Source organism: Pyrus communis, chromosome 7 (assembly GCF_041283825.1).
Source record: "Pyrus communis isolate YQ-2024b chromosome 7, ASM4128382v1, whole genome shotgun sequence".
Classification (NCBI taxonomy): domain Eukaryota; kingdom Viridiplantae; phylum Streptophyta; class Magnoliopsida; order Rosales; family Rosaceae; genus Pyrus; species Pyrus communis.
Genome location: NC_142571.1, coordinates 18,369,578 through 18,388,512, shown reverse-complemented (window position 1 = coordinate 18,388,512; position 18,935 = coordinate 18,369,578). Strand labels below are relative to the sequence as shown.

Genomic DNA, 18,935 nt, shown 5'->3' with positions numbered 1-18,935 from the left:
AATCAGCCAAATCAAAACCAATTTCACTAATTTGTAGGAAAGTTAAAGCCTGCATGCAAAGCAACGACTCCTACTTAAAGACTAGCTAGTTTGGAGCGAGGATAGATAAAAAGTCGGTTCAACTGTTCAAACCAGCCAAATCAAACTAATTTCATCGGTTTGTAGGAAAACAAAAAATCTTGCATGTAAACCGAATGACTTCTTTGACATTGAACAACTTAGAACTAGCTTGAAGTAAAAACGGGAACGAGCTAGCCGAATTGTTCAAACCATCTAAATCAAACTAATTTCAGCGGATCGTAGAAAAGTAATCAAAATTTATGTATCAAAATATAAAACTATTTAAAACCATCTAAATCAAACTAATTTCATCTCCCTCGTCCGAAACCCATCCACATCATGGCAAAGTTTTTAGTTGTGGAACTAATGCCATCCATTTTTTACAGAAATCCGAACGGTTTACACGATAACAGAAATTTTGGGGTTGACTGGTTTGGATCGAGACATTCCACTAGAACCTACACTTCCCCCATTTGTTTGGATAGAGATTTTGGCCCCCAATGACCTAGAATTAACTAGTTTAACAAAACAAGATAACTTAGGTACAACATCATATAGGTTGGGTGGCTTGCAAAGCTATGAGCTCTGCTCAAGTTTAGGGTAGGAAGACCATGTATATAATGTTTTTCAAGCATGTCATCCCTTCTCTTAATTAACAGTCGTCACACAGACTTTTTGTGACACTGTATAGGTGATGTGCACGTGACACTCTAAATTCGTCACATATACTATTACATGATGAATTTTCAATGTTCTGTGACGGTTGGCGAGGGTCACCAAAGCCCTTTTTCTTATAGTGAAAGACCATGTGCTTACAATGAATATGTGTCGTCAGCTTCAAACCAATATCTCTATTGTTTTTATACCAAGCCCTATTAGTGACCCACAACTCTCGAGTTCTTAAGCAAAATGTTAAAATCTCATCGGCCTGGTGGTACTTTTCTTTTCTAATACAAGTCAAATTCCCTCTGCAGAGCCATGTGAATGTGATATAAAATTTCCTCTGCAGGGTCATAAATCTTATTGTTCTTCTATTGATTTGGATTCGGAGAGGTTAAACAGCACTTAACAAAAGAATAAACTCGTTGAAATTTGGCAGAAGGAAGCTACAATCGAAAAACAATTCCAGAATTGTGATCGAATTTGTATAGGAAACAACATTTACAAGAAGTTACATGCCCCGCAACTTACTAGGATGTAACAAGGTTTGGTTGGTTAAATACAATTGTTAGATGGCAATCCTGCAGAAACATGGGCCAAGGTACTGTCTGAAACTCATGTTCAATGGTGCTACTGTTGAATTATAAGTCTCTAGCTGATTGAGTATTAGAAATAAGATGAGTTTAAATGTGTGTATTCACTTGAGCATATCTGCCAAGTGTAAAGTTAAAAGATGTAAGGTCATGAGTGTCATGTGGTGTTTGATCCATGTAATTAGGTAGATGAGTGACTAAGATTAAAAGTAGTGTTTTGTGTGGTCCTAAAGCTAAGGCCATCAGTTAAATGTAAAGCAGGGTGAGTGCGCATTTTCTGTGCTGTACAAAATTATTCCTCTGCAATACTTTTGCATGAGAGAACAAGAAAGAAAACTTTTTCGATTCAGCTTCTTCTGTCTTTGTTTTGCTTCTGTTCAGCCTTCTGAAAATTAAACCCAGCTAAATCAAGTTACACTAACATGGTCTCAGAGCCTTTTTTCGATTAGATCTGGGCATGTTTCTGTGAGCTCAAACATCACCGTTTCTGGACTCGGTGAAGTTTGCCGGAGTTTGTTTGTGATCTAAGAACTACGTGTTTCTGGATTCACACAAGTTCACGATGGCTGGATCTGGGAGTGCTGAAGTGAGGACCCCGATCTTCTCCGGTGAGAACTACGAGTTCTGGAGAATCAAAATGGTTACCATTTTCAAGTCACATGGACTATGGAATCTGGTGGAAAAAGGGATTTCGGGTTCCGATTCGAAGAAGAAGAAAGCTAAGACTGATGAAGATACAGATGTTGATGCTGAAGATGATGAGAAAATGGCTGCAATCTTCATGAAAGATGCAAAAGCTCTCGGAATCATTCAAAGCGCAGTCTCTGATCAGATCTTCCCTCGAATCGCAAACGCAGACTCAGCAAAAATGGCATGGGATCTGTTATATGGCGAATATCACAGTGGGGATCAGGTAAGATCTGTGAAACTCCAAAATCTTAGACGAGAATTTGAATACACTAGAATGCGTGATGATGAATCCTTGACTGGGTATCTTACTCGTTTAAATGATCTGATTAATCAAATGAAGACGTTTGGTGAAACTCTGTCAAATGAGAGATTAGTTCAGAAGGTTTTAATCAGTCTTACTAAGATATATGATCCTATATGCTTAGTGATAGAAAACACCAAATGTTTAGAATCTGTTGAACTGCAAGAGGTACTAGCTATATTGAAGAGTCAAGAGCAGAGGTTTGATTTGCATTCCTCAGATGCAACTGAGAGAGCATTTTCTTCTCTTACTGTTAAAAGGGCAGAATCGAAGTTATGCTCAGTCTAGTACTTTTAAACCACAGAGAAATTGGAATCAAAAGGGTAAGAAATGGGATTCAAAACCAAAGTTTCAGCAAAAATCATTCACAAATGTTGCACAGAATAGTACTTCCTCACAGGTTATGGGTCAAGAGAGTGTAAAACCTCAATGTAAAGTGTGTTCAAAGTTTCAATATGGTGAATGTAGATATAAGGGGAAATCCAAGTGCCATAACTATGATAGATTTGGTCATTGGGCCAGAGAGTGTACAGTTGGAAAGTATGTTCAAAAGGCAAATTGTGCAAGTCAAATGGAAGTGACAGGAAACTTATTTTATGCAAACTGTGCAGTTGCTGAGACTAAGGTTAATGGAGATTGGTACATAGATAGTGGCTGCAGTAACCATATGACAGGAAATGTTGATCTTCTTGTTGATGTGAATACAAATGTTGCAGGGAAAGTTCAAATGCCAACAGGAGTGTTAGTTAATGTGGCAGGAATGGGATCACTGGAAATTGAGACTAACAGAGGAAGAAAATACATTCGAGAAGTCATGTACTTACCTGGTTTGAAAGAGAATCTATTAAGTGTAGGACAAATGGATGAGCACGGATACTATCTTGTGTTTGGTGGACATATGTGTACTAATTTTGATGGTCCTTCTCTGAAATGTCAAATTATCCGTGTAAAAAATGAAAGAAAACAGGTGTTATCCTCTATCTCTACGGCCTGAGAAACAACTTGTGTTGAAGACCAGTTTTGCTCATTGTTCTCTGACTTGGCACAGAAGATTAGGTCACCTAAACTTTGGTGGAATCAAGAAATTGAAGGATAAAGACATGGTTCATGGTTTACCATATCTAGATGAGTATCACAAAGTGTGTGAGGGCTGTCAATATGGTAAGCAACACAGAGAAAGGTTTCCTAGTGGTCAAGCACAAAGAGCAGGTGCTCCACTTGAATTGGTACATGTTGATTTGTGTGGACCGATGAGAAATGAGTCTACTGGAGGAAACAAGTATTTCATGTTACTTGTAGATGATGCAACCAGGATGATATGGGTGTATTTTCTTAGATTCAAATCTAAAGCTTTTACTTGTTTTATGAAATTCAAGGCCATGACTGAGTTGCAAAGTGGTATGAGGGTAAAATGTGTAAGGAATGATAGAGGAGGGGAGTTCTTATCAAATGAATTCAATCAATACTGTGACACAGAGGGAATCCAAAGGCAACTGTCTCTCTCTTACACTCCACAGCAAAATGGAGGGGTTGAAAGGAAAAACAGAAATGTGATTGAAATGGCCAAGTCTATGCTTCATGACAAAGGAATGCCTTACTTTATGTGGGCAAAAGCTGTGCACACTGCAGTCTATCTATTAAACAGATGTCCTACCAAATCATTGGATAACATAACACCTTTTGAAGCTTACAGCAAAAGGAAACCAGGTATTGCTCATTTGAAGGTTTTTGGCACAGTTTGTTATGTTCATACTCCATCCGAGCTAAGACACAAGCTAGAACCCAAGAGTATAAAAGGAGTCTTTGTTGGATATGCAAAATGTGAGAAAGGGTATAGAGTATTTGATCCAATCTCTAAGAGACTGATTCTGTCAAGAGATGTTGTGTTCGATGAAAACTCAGCTTGGGATTGGGAAAGAAGCACAGAAAGATATATGTCACTGCCTACTTATGAGTTTGACTCTGTTGATACACCAAGAAGTGAGAATACAGAAAATGACCCTCAAGTCTCAAGTGGTTTATCATCTGGCATATTGGAAGAAGCTGCAAGTGATATTGATGATACACATATCAACTCTCAGTCAAGTGCAGGTGTGAGTGACACTCTGTCGTTTGATCATACTCCATTAAAATGGAGAAAGTTGGATGATGTTCTTGCTCAATGTAATCTGTGTATTATAGAACCAAAGAAATATGAAGATGCAGCTAAGGATGAATCTTGGATGAATGCTATGAAGGATGAGCTCTCCATGATTGAAAAGAATGCAACCTGGGAGTTAGTAGACAGGCCAAGTAACAAGCCTATAATAGGAGTAAAATGGGTGTTTAAAACCAAACTCAACCTGGATGGAACTGTGCAAAAGAACAAGGCAAGGCTTGTTGCAAAGGGATATGCCCAAAAACCAGGAATAGACTACAATGAGACCTTTGCTCCTGTTACCCGGTTAGATACAATCAGAACCCTTATAGCATTGGCTGCACAAAAGAGTTGGAAACTCTATCAACTTGATGTCAAATCGGCTTTTTTAAATGGTGTTCTAGAGGATGAGGTTTATGTAGAGCAGCCTGATGGTTTTGTAGCTAAAGGGGAGGAAGACAGGGTATATAAACTTCACAAAGCCTTGTATGGTCTAAAACAGGCACCACGGGCCTGGTATAGAGAGATCGATACATATTTCTCACAATGTGGTTTCACAAGAAGCTTAAGTGAACCAACACTATACATCAAGGCAGAAGAGAAAGACATTTTGATTGTGTCGATCTATGTGGATGACATAATCTATACTGGGAGCAACAAACAAATGCTTGAAGAATTCAAGGAAGACATGAAACGAAAGTATGAGATGACTGATTTGGGTCTTCTCCATCATTTCCTTGGAATGGGAATAATTCAAACAACTTCAAGCATTTTCATCCACCAAAAGAAATATGCAAGCTCTTTGTTAGACAAATTTGGTCTAAAAGAGTGCAAACCTGTGCTTACTCCTTTGGTTGCAACTGAGAAGTTAACCACGGATGATGGAAGTGGTGCAGCAAGTGAAGAGTTATACAGAAGTATGGTGGGAAGTCTCTTATATCTCACTGCAACCAGGCCTGATATTATGTATGCATCCAGTCTGTTAGCCAGATTTATGCACTGCCCTACCAGTAAGCATGTTGGAACTGCTAAAAGAGTGCTAAGATACATTAAGGGCACACTAGATTATGGTATGGAATATGTGAAGGGTAAGAACTCAATGTTAATTGGGTTCTGTGACAGTGACTGGAGTGGATCAATTGAGGACAGTAAAAGTATTTCTGGTTATGCTTTCTCCTTTGGCAGTGGAGTATTCTCATGGGCATCTGTGAAGCAAAACTGTGTAGCTCTTTCCACTGCAGAAGCAGAGTACATCAGTGCTTCAGAAGCAACTACTCAAGCCATTTGGTTGAGATTTGTTCTTGAAGACTTTGGTGAATTTCAAACCGAAGCCACTCCAGTGCACTGTGACAACACCTCAGCAATTGCAATCACCAAGAACTCTGTGTTCCATCAAAAGAACAAACACATTAACAGAAGATACCATTTCATCAAGGATGCACTGAAGGATGGTATCATTGATCTGGTGTACTGTCCAACTAATGAGCAACTAGCTGATATTTTCACAAAACCTCTGCCTAAAGATCGGTTTAATTATCTCAGGAGCATGCTTGGAGTGAAATCAGCTCAAGACTTAAAGGGGAGTGTTGAATTATAAGTCTCTAGCTGATTGAGTATTAGAAATAAGATGAGTTTAAATGTGTGTATACACTTGAGCATATCTGCCAAGGGTAAAGTTAAAAGATGTAAGGCCATGAGTGCCATGTGGTGTTTGATCCATGTAATTAGGTAGATGAGTGACTAAGATTAAAAGTAGTGTTTTGTGTGGTCCTAAAGCTAAGGCCATCAGTTAAATGTAAAGCAGGGTGAGTGCGCATTTTCTGTGCTGTACAAAATTATTCCTCTGCAATACTTTTGCATGAGAGAACAAGAAAGAAAACTTTTTCGATTCAGCTTCTTCTGTCTTTGTTTTGCTTCTGTTCAGCCTTCTGAAAATTAAACCCAGCTAAATCAAGTTACACTAACAGCTACCCCCAGCTATCAGAAAGACCACGACAATCGATATATCCGCTCAACACCAGTCATTTCATGTTTCTCAACAAAGATGAGGATTAGAGAATTTGGATAGTTCAATGATTCAACAGAGTAGGAGGGTAACTTAGTTGAAAACTAGGTAAGTTTCTTCATCCTCGAGAATAAACTGGCAACCGTATCACAGATACCTCACCCGAAAAGCATCATCTGTACATATACTTTGACAGAGGGAACTTAATGCTCTTTGCTACCTGTAATCCAAATATAAACAAGATGTTATGTAATTCAACAGAATTTATCAACCTTACAGCACAAAATTTTGGTCTAATGTCAATTTGGGAAGTATGTTAAGTTACCTTAAGAGCCATATCTTCAATCACTGTAGATCGATATCGAGTTGAGCCCTCCAGTGGGCAGCTTCCACCAGTGACAATAAAATTAGCACTGCAGAGACTGGACAGTAGTAAAAGAACATCAGACATGAGCACGTCATTCCCATCTTGAATGCCTAACCCACCATATTCTTGTTCCTCCTCATCAAGAGGACCTTCCCCTACAGATGTAATGCACTGAAATATGGCTAATAATCTTTCCATTGGGAATGAGCCAGGATTCAAAAGTAATTCCTGTTCTGCAGTTTCCTTCTGTTCCATTGACTTGTCCGAAAGCCTAACCATCAATCAAGAAGCATTATTTAGAAGAATTCAGTGTTTACAAGAGCTGCACTGCAAAATGCCAAAACAAAAGGTGCAAAAATAGCCAATCTGCAAGTCGCAGAAATTTTTGTTTCCTCCACTGAATAAGTGCGGTAAAAAGATATCGGAATTTTTATCTAGAGGTTGTTCTGCACACAATAACCAGAAAAACTCAAAATATCCGCTGTTACTATAGTGAGGCTATGGTAAAATGGAAGCAGGTGGTTGTTATCTACATGCTTAAGAAAAAACTTATATTATAGCTTAGTTGTCTGCAGGATTCGGGAATGTCAGACCTACATTAACTTTTATGATAGCATCAAAAACAAAACTAAAATTTGTACCAGTGTTGCTGATGTTAATCAACTAAACCTATAGAGTATAAAGTACTGTAAAAGCAAGAATTATTCTTGAAATAGACTTGCTTCCTCTTTCATTTTCGACTACTAGAATCTCATGTAGATTCGAACAGTGATGAATTAAGGGTGGCTGGATTTCTTGAAGCAAGAAATGCTGAAATAAGAAGATACTTGGCAGAAGTAGGCATCTGGAAATCTAATTGTTCAACTTCACAATCTCCGAATTTCCTTGTGCCCCATTTCCTTTTCTCTCCTTAACTTCAACTTCAACTTCAGGGGATTTCTGCGATGAAACCTTAAATGTCTCATTCAGTGCAGGAACAATATGGGAGCTAAAAAAATTATACAGCCTTTGGTTCGTCTCTTTATTGGGAACAAAATTCAGATCAGTGATAGGTTCATAATACTTTGTGAATAATGGTGAAAAGGCAGGAGATAATTCATCCACCCGTCTGGTAATTCTACAGAAAGGCCTTAGCATGACACTAACCAAAAAGAAAAAGTGTTCATCAGTAGAAACACAAAAGGCAAAAGATGAGTGCAGAGAAGAAAACAACTATTTTTGTACCTGAGAAAAGAGGCGAAAAGCTTTTTGTTTGCCTGGTTTCTCATGAAGATTTTCTGCAGATCATCTTGTGTATAATCAGGAAGATACATAGGGATAGGCTCCACATAGCCCATATTTGAGTAATACGTATCCGGCGAGGCACTGCTGATAAAGATAAGACCGACCTCAGGCATTTTCAAAATGTCATAGAGATTAAACAGTAAAGGTAATATAATGGAACCTTTATCCCATCCTCTAAGACGCTCCAAATTGTCAAATACCAAGTAGATCATATTTCCATTAGCCTTTCCAGACCTTTTGGAGGTTACTTTCCCAGAAAGTCCCTTTGTATTACCAAGAATGCTAACCAAGGCTTCCCGAAGAAAATGAATAAAATCAGATGGGCTTTCACAGCGCTTGGCACTTGAATAACCATTCGCTGCATTCTTTGGGTAAAGAAAGAGTTGGTTCAGAACAGATTCAAACAAGATTCAAGGACTATAACAGGTAAGGCAGCTTGAATAAACAAAAGGGTGCTTCAGATGCCTAAAGGTCTCTACAACAATACTGGTTTTCCCAGTAGAAGTGCCTCCATAAACAAATATAGGTAGCATGGGAGAGTTTGGCAGACCCAAAAGGCGTAGAAGCTCCAGGATTTGACTACGTCTCCCAGGAAAAACAGATGAAAGATCATTGGCACTCAAGGATTCTCCTTGTTCACCCAACACAAGGTCACTGAGAGTTGGCGGGTGCAAACTACTTGCCTTAGTTTCTTCAACTACATTCTTTGAAGGGGTAGCCAAAACAGAGGATCTGGTTTTTCTCCTTGTGGTTTTTGGGCTTTCCTCTTTACCCATGTCTGAATTCTAGCCAAAAGAAACATCTAGAATAAAGGCGAGAATTTTAGTAGACAACATTGATAACAAACAACTTGGTAATCACACTGCAAACCAACACGAAAAAAGTGGATACACCGCAAACCAGCAGAAAAAAGTGGATACATAAAGAAGTATCGAACTTCAATGGAAATCGGCCTTTCAAACACTTAAACAAATTTGCAAGGAAGTTGCACACATAAACTTACAACCAACCAAACAAATCAAGGAAATAAACATTGAAAATTAAAATTAAAATTAAAAACAACATATCCCTCTCCAATTACAGTCTTAACTCAATTTCTTCGAAACTTTCACATACACCAATAAAATCTTAATGGAGCTATATTCGACTTATCTACATCCATATACAAGTAAAAGAACCCGAAAAACCAAATACTTGGCAAATATAACAATGTATTACAATACCCACATCTTAAAATCATCATTTAATGTCCAAACACTCCCCTAATCAACTTTTAAAGAAAAATCCCCCAAAACAATTACCAAATAAATAAATCACCCTCACGAATTTGAGTTTTTTAAGGACCAAGGGGGAAAGTATGGCAACGGTATTCATAAAACGCTGCGAGTTAGAAATTAAAGAGTAGATCGGGGGTTGAGGATTACCTGATCGGAAAACCCACCGGAAAGTCAGCCGGAACGATGAGAGAAAAGCAGAGGAATGGCAGTAGTGTTTCGCGACAGTGATATCTGATTTGAATCGAAACCCTAATAAGGTTCGTTGAGATAAAAGAGAGTAAAAACCCGGGAAACTTAATTCCCGCTAATTATATAGTGTTTGGGTGTTGGCAGGCCCACCGTGAGTTACAGTGAGCTAGAGGTTCTAATGGGCCCACGATGTTTAGAGGTGCTCCTCAAAGGAGGAATTCATCGGTCCGGACAACAGACCAGATGGTCATGCGGCCCACACACACAAAAAAATCCCCACTCCACTTTCTCCGGGAGCATTTTTACTCACCACCATCAATCTTGATGTATGCTTGCTACACACTTAACCAATTGGCACTTGTCCCTTCACTTAATTTTAGTTAATCTTTTTCAAAATTGAAAAATTAACGTTTAATGTGAAAGGTCATTCAGTACATGGTAATCATCTTCACTTAGAAGTAAAAGGTCTTAGATTTAGGTTTGAATCTTGTGGATGATGAATTCGATATCAAATTAGGTTGCCCATTGTGTGGCTTAACCGAACTCCCCTTGCCCACAATGTATCGATGTACTAAAAAAACATTTAATGCGAAAGTGAACTAGAATTAGTTAAAATGACACGTGTTAATTAATTAAGTATATTATAATTATAGTAGCCAAATCCGTGCAAATGATCCAATCATATTAATTTTGGAATTTCGAAGAATCCAAATCAGTAGCCACTTAGTACTAAAATGAGGTCTTAGGTTCGATTCAAATTAAGAGCGTAAATTATATTATTGCTAGCCTATTATGAGACTAAACTCACTCCACACCCATCTTAGCGTAAATAATATTGTTTATTAATAAAAAAAATCAAAATCAGTCTGTCAAATCATCGAAGGGGGTAGGATGAATCAGATGGGTCGTTCTTAAAATTTTGGCTGAATGTTGATATAGGCATAATAATGAGCGCAAATAAAAAGCTTTAGCATGACAAAACTTTAATTCTGAACGCACCACTTCACAACAATCACAAGAATTGGTCCTGTCTCCAGCGAAAACACAAACACAAACATCATCATAGAAATAGTAACAAGTAACATGGCTCGCTTAATGCCAAGAGCTCTGTACATCGGCATATTCATGCTGATCGAAAAAGATCATACGACGGCCATATCTATCTTTTAGCACCTACACAAGTAACACTATCCAGAAACGGAATATATATCAACCACAGTTGGAAACAAACTAATATGCATCTCCCCCCTCCATCACTTCTCTCTTCCTCTCCCTGTGGTATTTTTCGTCATCATCTTAAACCTCACTTGAGGAGCTGCTCCTGATAAAGGATCCCCGGCGGTGGCTGCTCACTATAACGTCTTTAAGACGAGATATGGGACCAATCATCCTTCCTGTTTTCTGTCAACGTGATAACATAATGTCAGTGTCATTCAACTGGACTTTCCTCTTAATGGAAGTAAACTCAATCGCATAAGCAAGTTATCTCATGTTCATATCTTAAGAATGCTTGTTCGTATTGCGTGTCAGTGCATTCTATAGATTAACAGCAACAAAGTTACTTATAATCCCTAGTATGATGTGCAGGCCACGAGTTCATGATAGGGTCAGATGAATGCATTGAATAGTGTGGTGTTTCCGATGTAATTAATCTTTCGATAAAGAACTGGTATCAAATTTTAAAATATAATTAAAGCCATAACCCAATTCTCTACTTAAAATCACTAAGAGATAAATTGCAACCCCATGCGTATTACATCAAGAACTAAGGAACTAACCGAATAATGTATAGACATCCCAACAAATCTTACACAAAGAAAAAGAGAGAAGGCGAAATATCAAAAGAATCGACTACTCAACACTCTTCAAAGCATACATCACTGAAATTGCTTCATGCTCTTACGTTATGAAATTTATGGCATTGTGTAAGATCAAACCAAAAAGAAAAACTAACAAACATGAGATATCAATTCCTTGACCAGGGAAAGACAAAGTTAATAATTAAACGGAAACATACTCATAAGAGAAAACAATGGAAATCAGCAGACCTGATCATTGACGCTCAACAGCCACTTCTGTTGTAGAGCCAGCCACCTTTCATTTTGCCACCGCTGCCCAAGTAACACAAGCCCCATCACAGCCGCTGCTATGAAAATAGACCAAACTGCATTAGCTTCTTTTGCATGAGAATACAAGGAAGCAGCTCTTCTTTTCCACCAAGCTCCACATGGCAGGCGAGAAACACCAAATTCATCATCTTTAAGAGACCTTGGGGATTGCGGGCTATCCTCAGAGAAACCTAAACCTTGCTCTGAAGGTTCATTAAGTCCAGGAATAGCGGGGCTCTCACCATAATCAGCTAAGCCGCTCAGATCTGTTTCACCGTCAAAATGATATATAGCAGCATCCATTATAGTCTGGTCTTTGTCAGCCGAAGTTAACCCTTCTTCAAACACTGTATCACCAATCAACTGCATGTTATCCTTATCAGTTACAGACTGTTTCCCCACAAACTCATCTGGAGCATTCAACCCTTTCAAAGTCAAAGCTTCTTCCTCCTTTCCACTGGACCTACCTTCTTCTTCAATACCTATCTCAGCTAAGACATCCTTGTCCACACGTTCGCTTCTATCAGACTTCAAAGGCAAATTCTCATGCTGACTGGGTGGAAAAGCAAAGTGACCAGACATGAAAAGAGCACAAGAAGTTTCCGCATGCTCACCATAGATATCACTCTTCTCCTCATTGCTCAACTCAATTCCTCCTGGACAAGGAGCAGCAGCATACGTTGACGCTGTAAGTTGTACAACTTCCCATTCATTCCCACGAGCAGTACTTTCCTCCCCCTCCTCATTATCCGCCATCTTACCATGAACAGTACTTTCCTCTCCCTCGTCATTATCTGCCATCTTAAAGGACTCGAAGCTTCCTATTTCCCATGTCCAGGGCAAAATTACACACAGATTAACCAACAAAAAACAATCAGAACTCAGTAAAGCGAGATACAAATTAAATCCAATTCTTATTTCTACGACACGAAAATGTCCAGGTCACAACACACTTTTGCAACCAAACACACGTTTCGTTTGAATCACCACGATTAACTAAAATGAATTAAACCAACAACTGAATAAAAATAAAAACTTCGTAGTTCGTACAGAATCTCTTTTGACCTCTAAACATTATTTATTTCATTTCCATCGATACAATCCAAACGAACATAATACTTCACAAAACAAAGTTGTGATGTGCATTCGAAAACCCGAATCGAGGATATCAATTGACAAATACAAATACATATTTGCAAATACAACAATACTAAAGTGACTTATACTTTTTTCCCCCAATTCCAAACAAATGCAACAATTCCTAACAATAGACACCAACAACTAACACTTAATCGCAATTCCTCAAGAGTTTAATCAAAATCTTCACTCAATAAAACAAGAAACTGAACAATTTGAGCGTGCACAATTGAATATAATTAGCAACCAAACAATCAAATTAAAGCAAAACATGATTCAGTTCAATCAAAACTAGCAAGTAGAACACTAATCAAACACGTAGAGATCAAGAAACGAGCAAAAAAACAACAATCAACGGACAAAATAATTCCCGAAACAAAAAATCGGATTAATATCGATTCGAAGACTCACAGGAAAGCGTAAAGTGATTCGATCTAAAAGGTCCGATCGGGGATCGGAACGACGACGTTCTGATATGGTCCAAGGTTGAAGATTGAAAACTGTCGAGAAGTGGCGTGGGGAATGTATATGCAGAGATTTCTCGAGGAATAAAAGAGAGGGAGATGAAGAAGGAAACCGGCGGTAGCGGTAAAGATGGAACCAGACACGTCGGGTGACCAGCTGTAGGAGGTGGGATTAAGATTTGGCTGAGAGTGCGTTTGCGGGAGAGATCTGGGGGTGACCGGTGATAGAAGGTGGGCGGGGGGGGTTTGCGTTTGCGTGTGTGCAGAGCGAAGAACTTACTGCGTCACGCCAGTGTTTTGGTTGTTGTGGAGTGACGTCATTGTCAGTTTCTTTCCTAAATTTTATCCATTTCACGTGTCATGATCTTTACATCTGAAATTTACTCACCATATCTATTTTTTCAGAAAGATTTTTAGTATCCACTTTAATGTTGGATATTACTCTATCAAGTATAATCTTGAAATCTTGAAAAAGAAAAAAAAAATCTTGAAATGAAAGCTAATATAGGACAAGAAATCAAAGATTTACAAAATTCATTGATATTTTAAAAATAATAACGTTATTTGACAAATTCTAATAAAAAGACAAAAAAAACCATAATCGGATAAACTGTCTCTTAGCTAATAAGGTAATCCGAATATAATTCCCATGGTAAAAATTAAGGATTAGCGTAGTCCGTTAGCACATTTAGTCCAAAAGTAATTTTTTTCATCAAAGTACATGTTTATCCCTGCATTTAACGGAAAAAAAAAATTAAAATTAAACTGAAAAATATGAGTCATCTGAATTTGAGATTTTTTAATTAACAAACGATGTTATATACTCGAAATGAGTAGGGAGTGGTATAAGCATCACAATGGATAGTACTAATGTGATTCATATTGACTTTTGACGATTATCGAATTTAAGACATCTCACTTATAAATAAATAAAATATTATTAAATCGCAATACTAATTCGTTTTAGAATATAAGAAAAGATTTTACGTTAGTCTCAACTTCGTGGGGCTAGGCGCATATGAATGATTGCTTCCCTAATTCGTTTATATTTTTGTTTTTCCATTTTACTTTTCCATATAATCTTAAGTGGGTTGTATGATGAGTCTATCCTCAATACCCCACCATACTCAATCATTGCTCCTCGGTGGTGACACCTCCTGACCTCCACCTTTCTTAGTCGTTTCATAGTGTGATACATCCCAGTGCAAACGGCATGTCGTTCGGAGTTGGGTACTCAAAGGCCGGCCACGCTTCAATCTAAATGGACCTATATTGGAAGGCCTAACGGGGCCCAGCCCAGTAAAAGCCCATCTAGAAAATGCCGAGAAGAACAATCCCCAGCTACCTTTGGTCCTCCGTCGAGAAAAGAACAAAAGAAACAACAGAGACCAGAGACTGAGAGGAGAGGGAGAGAGAAATGGGGGTATTGTGTTTGTATTTTTTTTTTTATATATATATAAAAGCTTAAAAATGTTTACTTAATTAATTTGATTGATTTTTTTGAATGGTGGTTGTGAAACGTGTAGGCCACTAAAGTCAGACGGCCAACTCTCTTCAACGGTGTGGATTCAGCTTTGGAGGATTAGGTTCTTGAGCAGATGTACACAGTAAGTCCTCCATGTTCCCATTTTCTAATTTAATAGAATCATTTATGTATGCACAAAATTGACAGTATGATAACTTAACATGTTACATTGTGGGACATCAGAGTTCATATTGATTAGTTCGAGTTATGTTCATGGAGTTGTCGTTGACTGTCTGGCAACATAAATGCTTGACTATCGAACAAGAAAACATTAATCCACGTTTATTAATTATAAAACGTACATGCTTGATTCTGTGACAGCAAAACAATTATGTTCCCTAACATTAACCCACATCTAAGACATAACATGCTAGACTGTCAAACAAGAGAATATTAACCCGTGTTTAAATGAAGGAGGAACATAATCAATTATGGTATATGGCAGGTGAGACCTGTGGTGGAAACTGGGTATGAGAACCTGCTACAGGTGAGGTTGCTACTGGAAATGAGGATGCCTTCAATAAGGGAGTCCTCGGTTGCGGAAGGGCTCACCGTGGAGGGGATACTGGAGAAGTGGTCGGAACTGAAGCCGATGATTATGGCAGAATGGGGGGAAGAAAGGGATGCTCTTATTCATCTTTTTGGGAAGGTCAGGGATGAACGGATGGATGAAGACTTGACAACTTGGATTGGTGCAAATAGGTACCCGAATTTCGGACTTATCTCGTTGTGATCAGTTTTTGTTTAGCATATATTCAAGTCCCGTCGCACACTTGTTGGGACGGGGAGAGCTCAATGCATAACTGAGTAGGAAATAATTTGACTGCAGAATATATCCAGGTGTTCCTGATGCTCTAAGATTTGCAAGCTCAAGCATGTACAGTCACCACAAAACAGGTGTGGCCCTTACATACGCATCATCTATGGCATCAGAAATTTCGGGTTTTCCTTCTCCCGGAAGAGAAAGAAAATCTGGAGGCATACAATTCAAATTAAGACTTTGAAATGTTGAGACTGCTGAAAATTTTATGTTGGTCAAAACATAATAAACGAGCGTTTTACAGACTTACTTCTTGGAGAGTACAGTTCTCTGTTTCGCCCCTGTCAATCTCTCGCCTCCTTATTTCCCCATTCTTCTTTTGCACAGGCCAGACTTGCTGATGCTTTGCTGCGAGAACTTGCAGGAGTTACAATACCGCCCGAAAAGATATTCGGTCTTGGAAGTGAGTTAGTGTATATTAAGTCAATGTTAATCTGTGTTTCGCATTTGGAACCAATGCCTGCTGTTTGCTTTCCATAATGTGAAACTTTAAGTACGAATATGCACTCTTATATGAAGTATTGAATTCGTGTTCTCTTACAGTCCCAAGGTAGAAGTACTGAAGCAACTTCAAAAGAAACCAGAGCATCAGGGGCTGAAACTGCAGTAAGATACTTCCCTGCTTAATGTTTAATTTAATCTAACATGTTCTAACCGAGCTTAAGTGAACAAGATCAATAATGCTTGACGTTGACCAGCTTTGTAGAGGACCGGTTGGCAACCCTAAAGAATGTCATCAAAGAACCTGAATTGGATGGTTGGAATTTGTATCTAGGTAAAATTTCTCCGTTCATATTCCTCTCCCCTGAGCCTTATCAAACATTGACACATAAACTCGTCTGAGCTTCAGTTGCTAATTGGGAATTGGATCAGGAAATTGGGGGTACAATACACAGAAAGAGAGGAAGGAAGCACAGACAATTCCTAGGATTCAGATTGTCGAGCTTTCTGACTTCAGTAAGAAGTTGAAGTAGCTTCTGTTCATGAGAATCTTCTTCCCTATTCGGTTGTGAATGTATCAATTCATTTAAACTGCAAATGGCAATATCTTCGTTGTTGGAGACTTAGAATGTTAAGTCGGAAATTTTTATGTATCTTGTCTATTTGCAAACAACAAATTCATAAATGAAAACAGAATTCCGATAAATAAAGCTCATCTACACTTACCAGTTCCAACATCATTAGGATTGGTGGTTGCTATGGTGTTACAACAGGGGTTATTATATTTTCATGTCAGAAGAGAAAACTTACCGGTAGAACTACAATTCCTCCTTCGAATGTGTATTGCTCTCTGGTGGACTATCACTCTCCTTTCTCTTTTTCTCATTCTGGAGCTTCTCAACGAGTTCCTCTAAAGGAGGATCTCCAGGTCTTCGAAAAATTTGATCGCCAATCTTTATCTCATAGGCCTCTGGTTGGTTCAATGCAAAATCCTTCAACTGTTGAATTGAGAAAAGAATGAACGATGTAACATTATCAAGAACAAACAAACACAGAAGCTCATGACATGCAATAATCAACTCGATCACTCAAACACAGAATTCATGAGCATAATTGGCATGCAGAACTGGGCTCTAATGGAATAGTTAAGCTATCCTCGAGACATCAAACGTTTCTCTTTGTTGTGAAAAATACTCTTAAGAACCCAAACACATCTAAAGAAAACTTTCTTCAGCCGGATGCAAGGGAAATTAATACTTTTCGGTCTGGAGGATAAAAAAGCCAGGGTGGGAGGAAACTGTACCTCTGTCGTGTCTTGGCCTCTTTCCATGGTGAACATGATCGTGCTTAAATCAACACCCATGAACCTTGCCCCAATCGCTCCGGTCCTCAGAACTTGAGTCCATTTCATAGCAAACTCAGCCACCGTATCCTGGGAGGGGGAAAAGAAGCACTTATCAACTTTGCCATTCATTTCAAGCCGTATCAAAAATCATTCAATCACATGGAAAACCATCAGAAGTTGAAAAGAAAATATAAACAGAAGTCATTTCTATCACCTAGAAGTCCATTACATCAACTCAGTTTACACTATAACGCAACTGCAGAGTACAGAGAATATAACTAGTGTGCAATTCATGGTTTCTAATCAACCCGAAAATTTCAGTACTGAATTCTGAGCAGCAGGGCGTGTTCAGCATTATCAGTACTTTTCACACATTCGTCCCAATTGGTTAAAGATAGTGTGCTTGTGCAAATGGGGGTTACGCCAATTGGTCAGGGTCCCAAATCCAAATCTCCGTCCCGTAGATTAGAGTAGTTTAGAACATCACTTTAAGTATTACATACACCCTGTTCTAATTCAGAATCAATTCACAAAAGTCCCACAGTCCAAATCCAAATCAGAACTTTCATTTAACTTCTCAATCCCATTTGATCCACATCCATGCTCAAACATTCATCTTACTTATTAAACTAAAATTACCAAATTTAATTTCCCAAGGACGAATCATTCGATCAGAGACAAAACCCAATAGCAAAATCCACATACAGCTCACATTCAGCTAGAAAACCAATAGCAAAAATGCAGAGCGATTTTGAATTACCCGAGTCCGTTTCTCGCCCACCCGGAGCTTCACGAACCCGAAAGCCGGCCCGGTCTGCCGCTTCATCATCTCCGCCTGGATCTGCGACATGTCCATCTTCGGCAGATCAGGAGGCGGATCGAAATCGGAAGAGGGTTTCGATTTCTTGCCCCATTCTTTCCAGGTGTCGTCCTCCTCGTCGTCGACTACGTCGTCCAGGTCGTCGGTGATGTGGACTCTCCGCTTTCCCGCCTCGGCGAACCGGACGAATTCGCCATTTGAGGAAAAGATGAAGGGTAGAATGAGGAGGAGGAGAAGGGCGAGGAGAATGGGGACTGGAGGCGTCGGGTTTGCCATGCTTTGTGTGAAGATTTGGAGAGGGAAACAGAACTTCGGATCTACGTCTTCTCTTTTTTCTTTTTTTTTTAACTGTTTGCATATTTTTTGGGGGGAAATATAGCAATGAGCATGATTTGATGAACATCTTTAAATTTGAACCCCAAAAAAAAAAAAATATATATATATATATATATATATATATATAATGTGTTGATCACATATACAAATGGAAAAGGATCGGTTCTTTTCCTAGGGATCCTAAGAGCAATTCCACTCCTAAAGACTTTGCACCAGCACTCAGCCCATTTATCCACTCAATTGAACAGTAATAGGCCAAAGCATCTCCACTCCTAAAAAAAATAGTCTAGTTCATTTTATTAAAATATTATTATTTTTTATTATAAAATAATAAAAAAAATAATATTTTTATTTTTAATTTCTGAATTTATAAAAA

The 18,935-nt window shown here is 38.6% G+C and overlaps 2 protein-coding genes and 2 pseudogenes across 8 annotated transcripts; 1 reads left to right on the top strand and 3 right to left on the bottom strand.

Moving 5' to 3' along the window:
- Nucleotides 1-6,300: 6,300 nt before the first annotated feature.
- LOC137733211 (origin of replication complex subunit 5-like) lies at nucleotides 6,301-9,913 on the bottom strand (annotated as a pseudogene). The gene is made up of 5 exons (XR_015963957.1): nucleotides 9,522-9,913; nucleotides 8,038-8,899; nucleotides 7,536-7,954; nucleotides 6,772-7,084; nucleotides 6,301-6,666 (listed from the first exon to the last, which is right to left on the bottom strand). The product of XR_015963957.1 is annotated as an origin of replication complex subunit 5-like (transcript).
- A 691-nt stretch (nucleotides 9,914-10,604) lies between these two features.
- Nucleotides 10,605-13,558, bottom strand: LOC137734945 (ATG8-interacting protein 1). Of its 2 annotated transcripts, none has more exons than XM_068474285.2 (3): nucleotides 13,220-13,558; nucleotides 11,612-12,488; nucleotides 10,605-10,964 (listed from the first exon to the last, which is right to left on the bottom strand). In XM_068474285.2, exons 2-3 carry the CDS (start codon nucleotides 12,470-12,472, stop codon nucleotides 10,860-10,862), a joined length of 966 nt encoding a protein of 321 aa, XP_068330386.1. In that variant the 5' UTR covers nucleotides 12,473-12,488; nucleotides 13,220-13,558; the 3' UTR covers nucleotides 10,605-10,859. The 2 variants fall into 2 exon arrangements, with proteins under 2 accessions (XP_068330386.1, XP_068330385.1); XM_068474284.2 differs by having other exon boundaries at nucleotides 11,612-12,492; nucleotides 13,220-13,536.
- Nucleotides 13,559-14,689: 1,131 nt separating this feature from the next.
- On the top strand, nucleotides 14,690-16,625 carry LOC137735448 (uncharacterized; annotated as a pseudogene). The gene is made up of 8 exons (XR_015964435.1): nucleotides 14,690-14,695; nucleotides 14,799-14,879; nucleotides 15,243-15,499; nucleotides 15,627-15,694; nucleotides 15,945-16,024; nucleotides 16,161-16,223; nucleotides 16,316-16,392; nucleotides 16,491-16,625. The product of XR_015964435.1 is annotated as an uncharacterized LOC137735448 (transcript).
- LOC137735447 (uncharacterized) lies at nucleotides 15,052-18,596 on the bottom strand. 4 transcript variants are annotated; one of them, XR_015963956.1, is made up of 5 exons: nucleotides 18,164-18,596; nucleotides 17,362-17,490; nucleotides 16,869-17,056; nucleotides 15,868-15,965; nucleotides 15,052-15,769 (listed from the first exon to the last, which is right to left on the bottom strand). XR_015963956.1 is itself a non-coding variant. In XM_088696356.1 (4 exons), exons 1-3 carry the CDS (start codon nucleotides 18,497-18,499, stop codon nucleotides 16,877-16,879), a joined length of 645 nt encoding a protein of 214 aa, XP_088552482.1. In that variant the 5' UTR covers nucleotides 18,500-18,596; the 3' UTR covers nucleotides 15,797-15,965; nucleotides 16,869-16,876. The 4 variants fall into 4 exon arrangements, 3 of the variants coding, with proteins under 3 accessions (XP_088552482.1, XP_088552483.1, XP_068330972.2); XM_088696356.1 differs by lacking the exon at nucleotides 15,052-15,769 and having other exon boundaries at nucleotides 15,797-15,965; XM_088696357.1 differs by lacking the exons at nucleotides 15,052-15,769; nucleotides 15,868-15,965 and adding an exon at nucleotides 16,112-16,649.
- Between the last annotated feature and the right edge of the window lie 339 nt (nucleotides 18,597-18,935).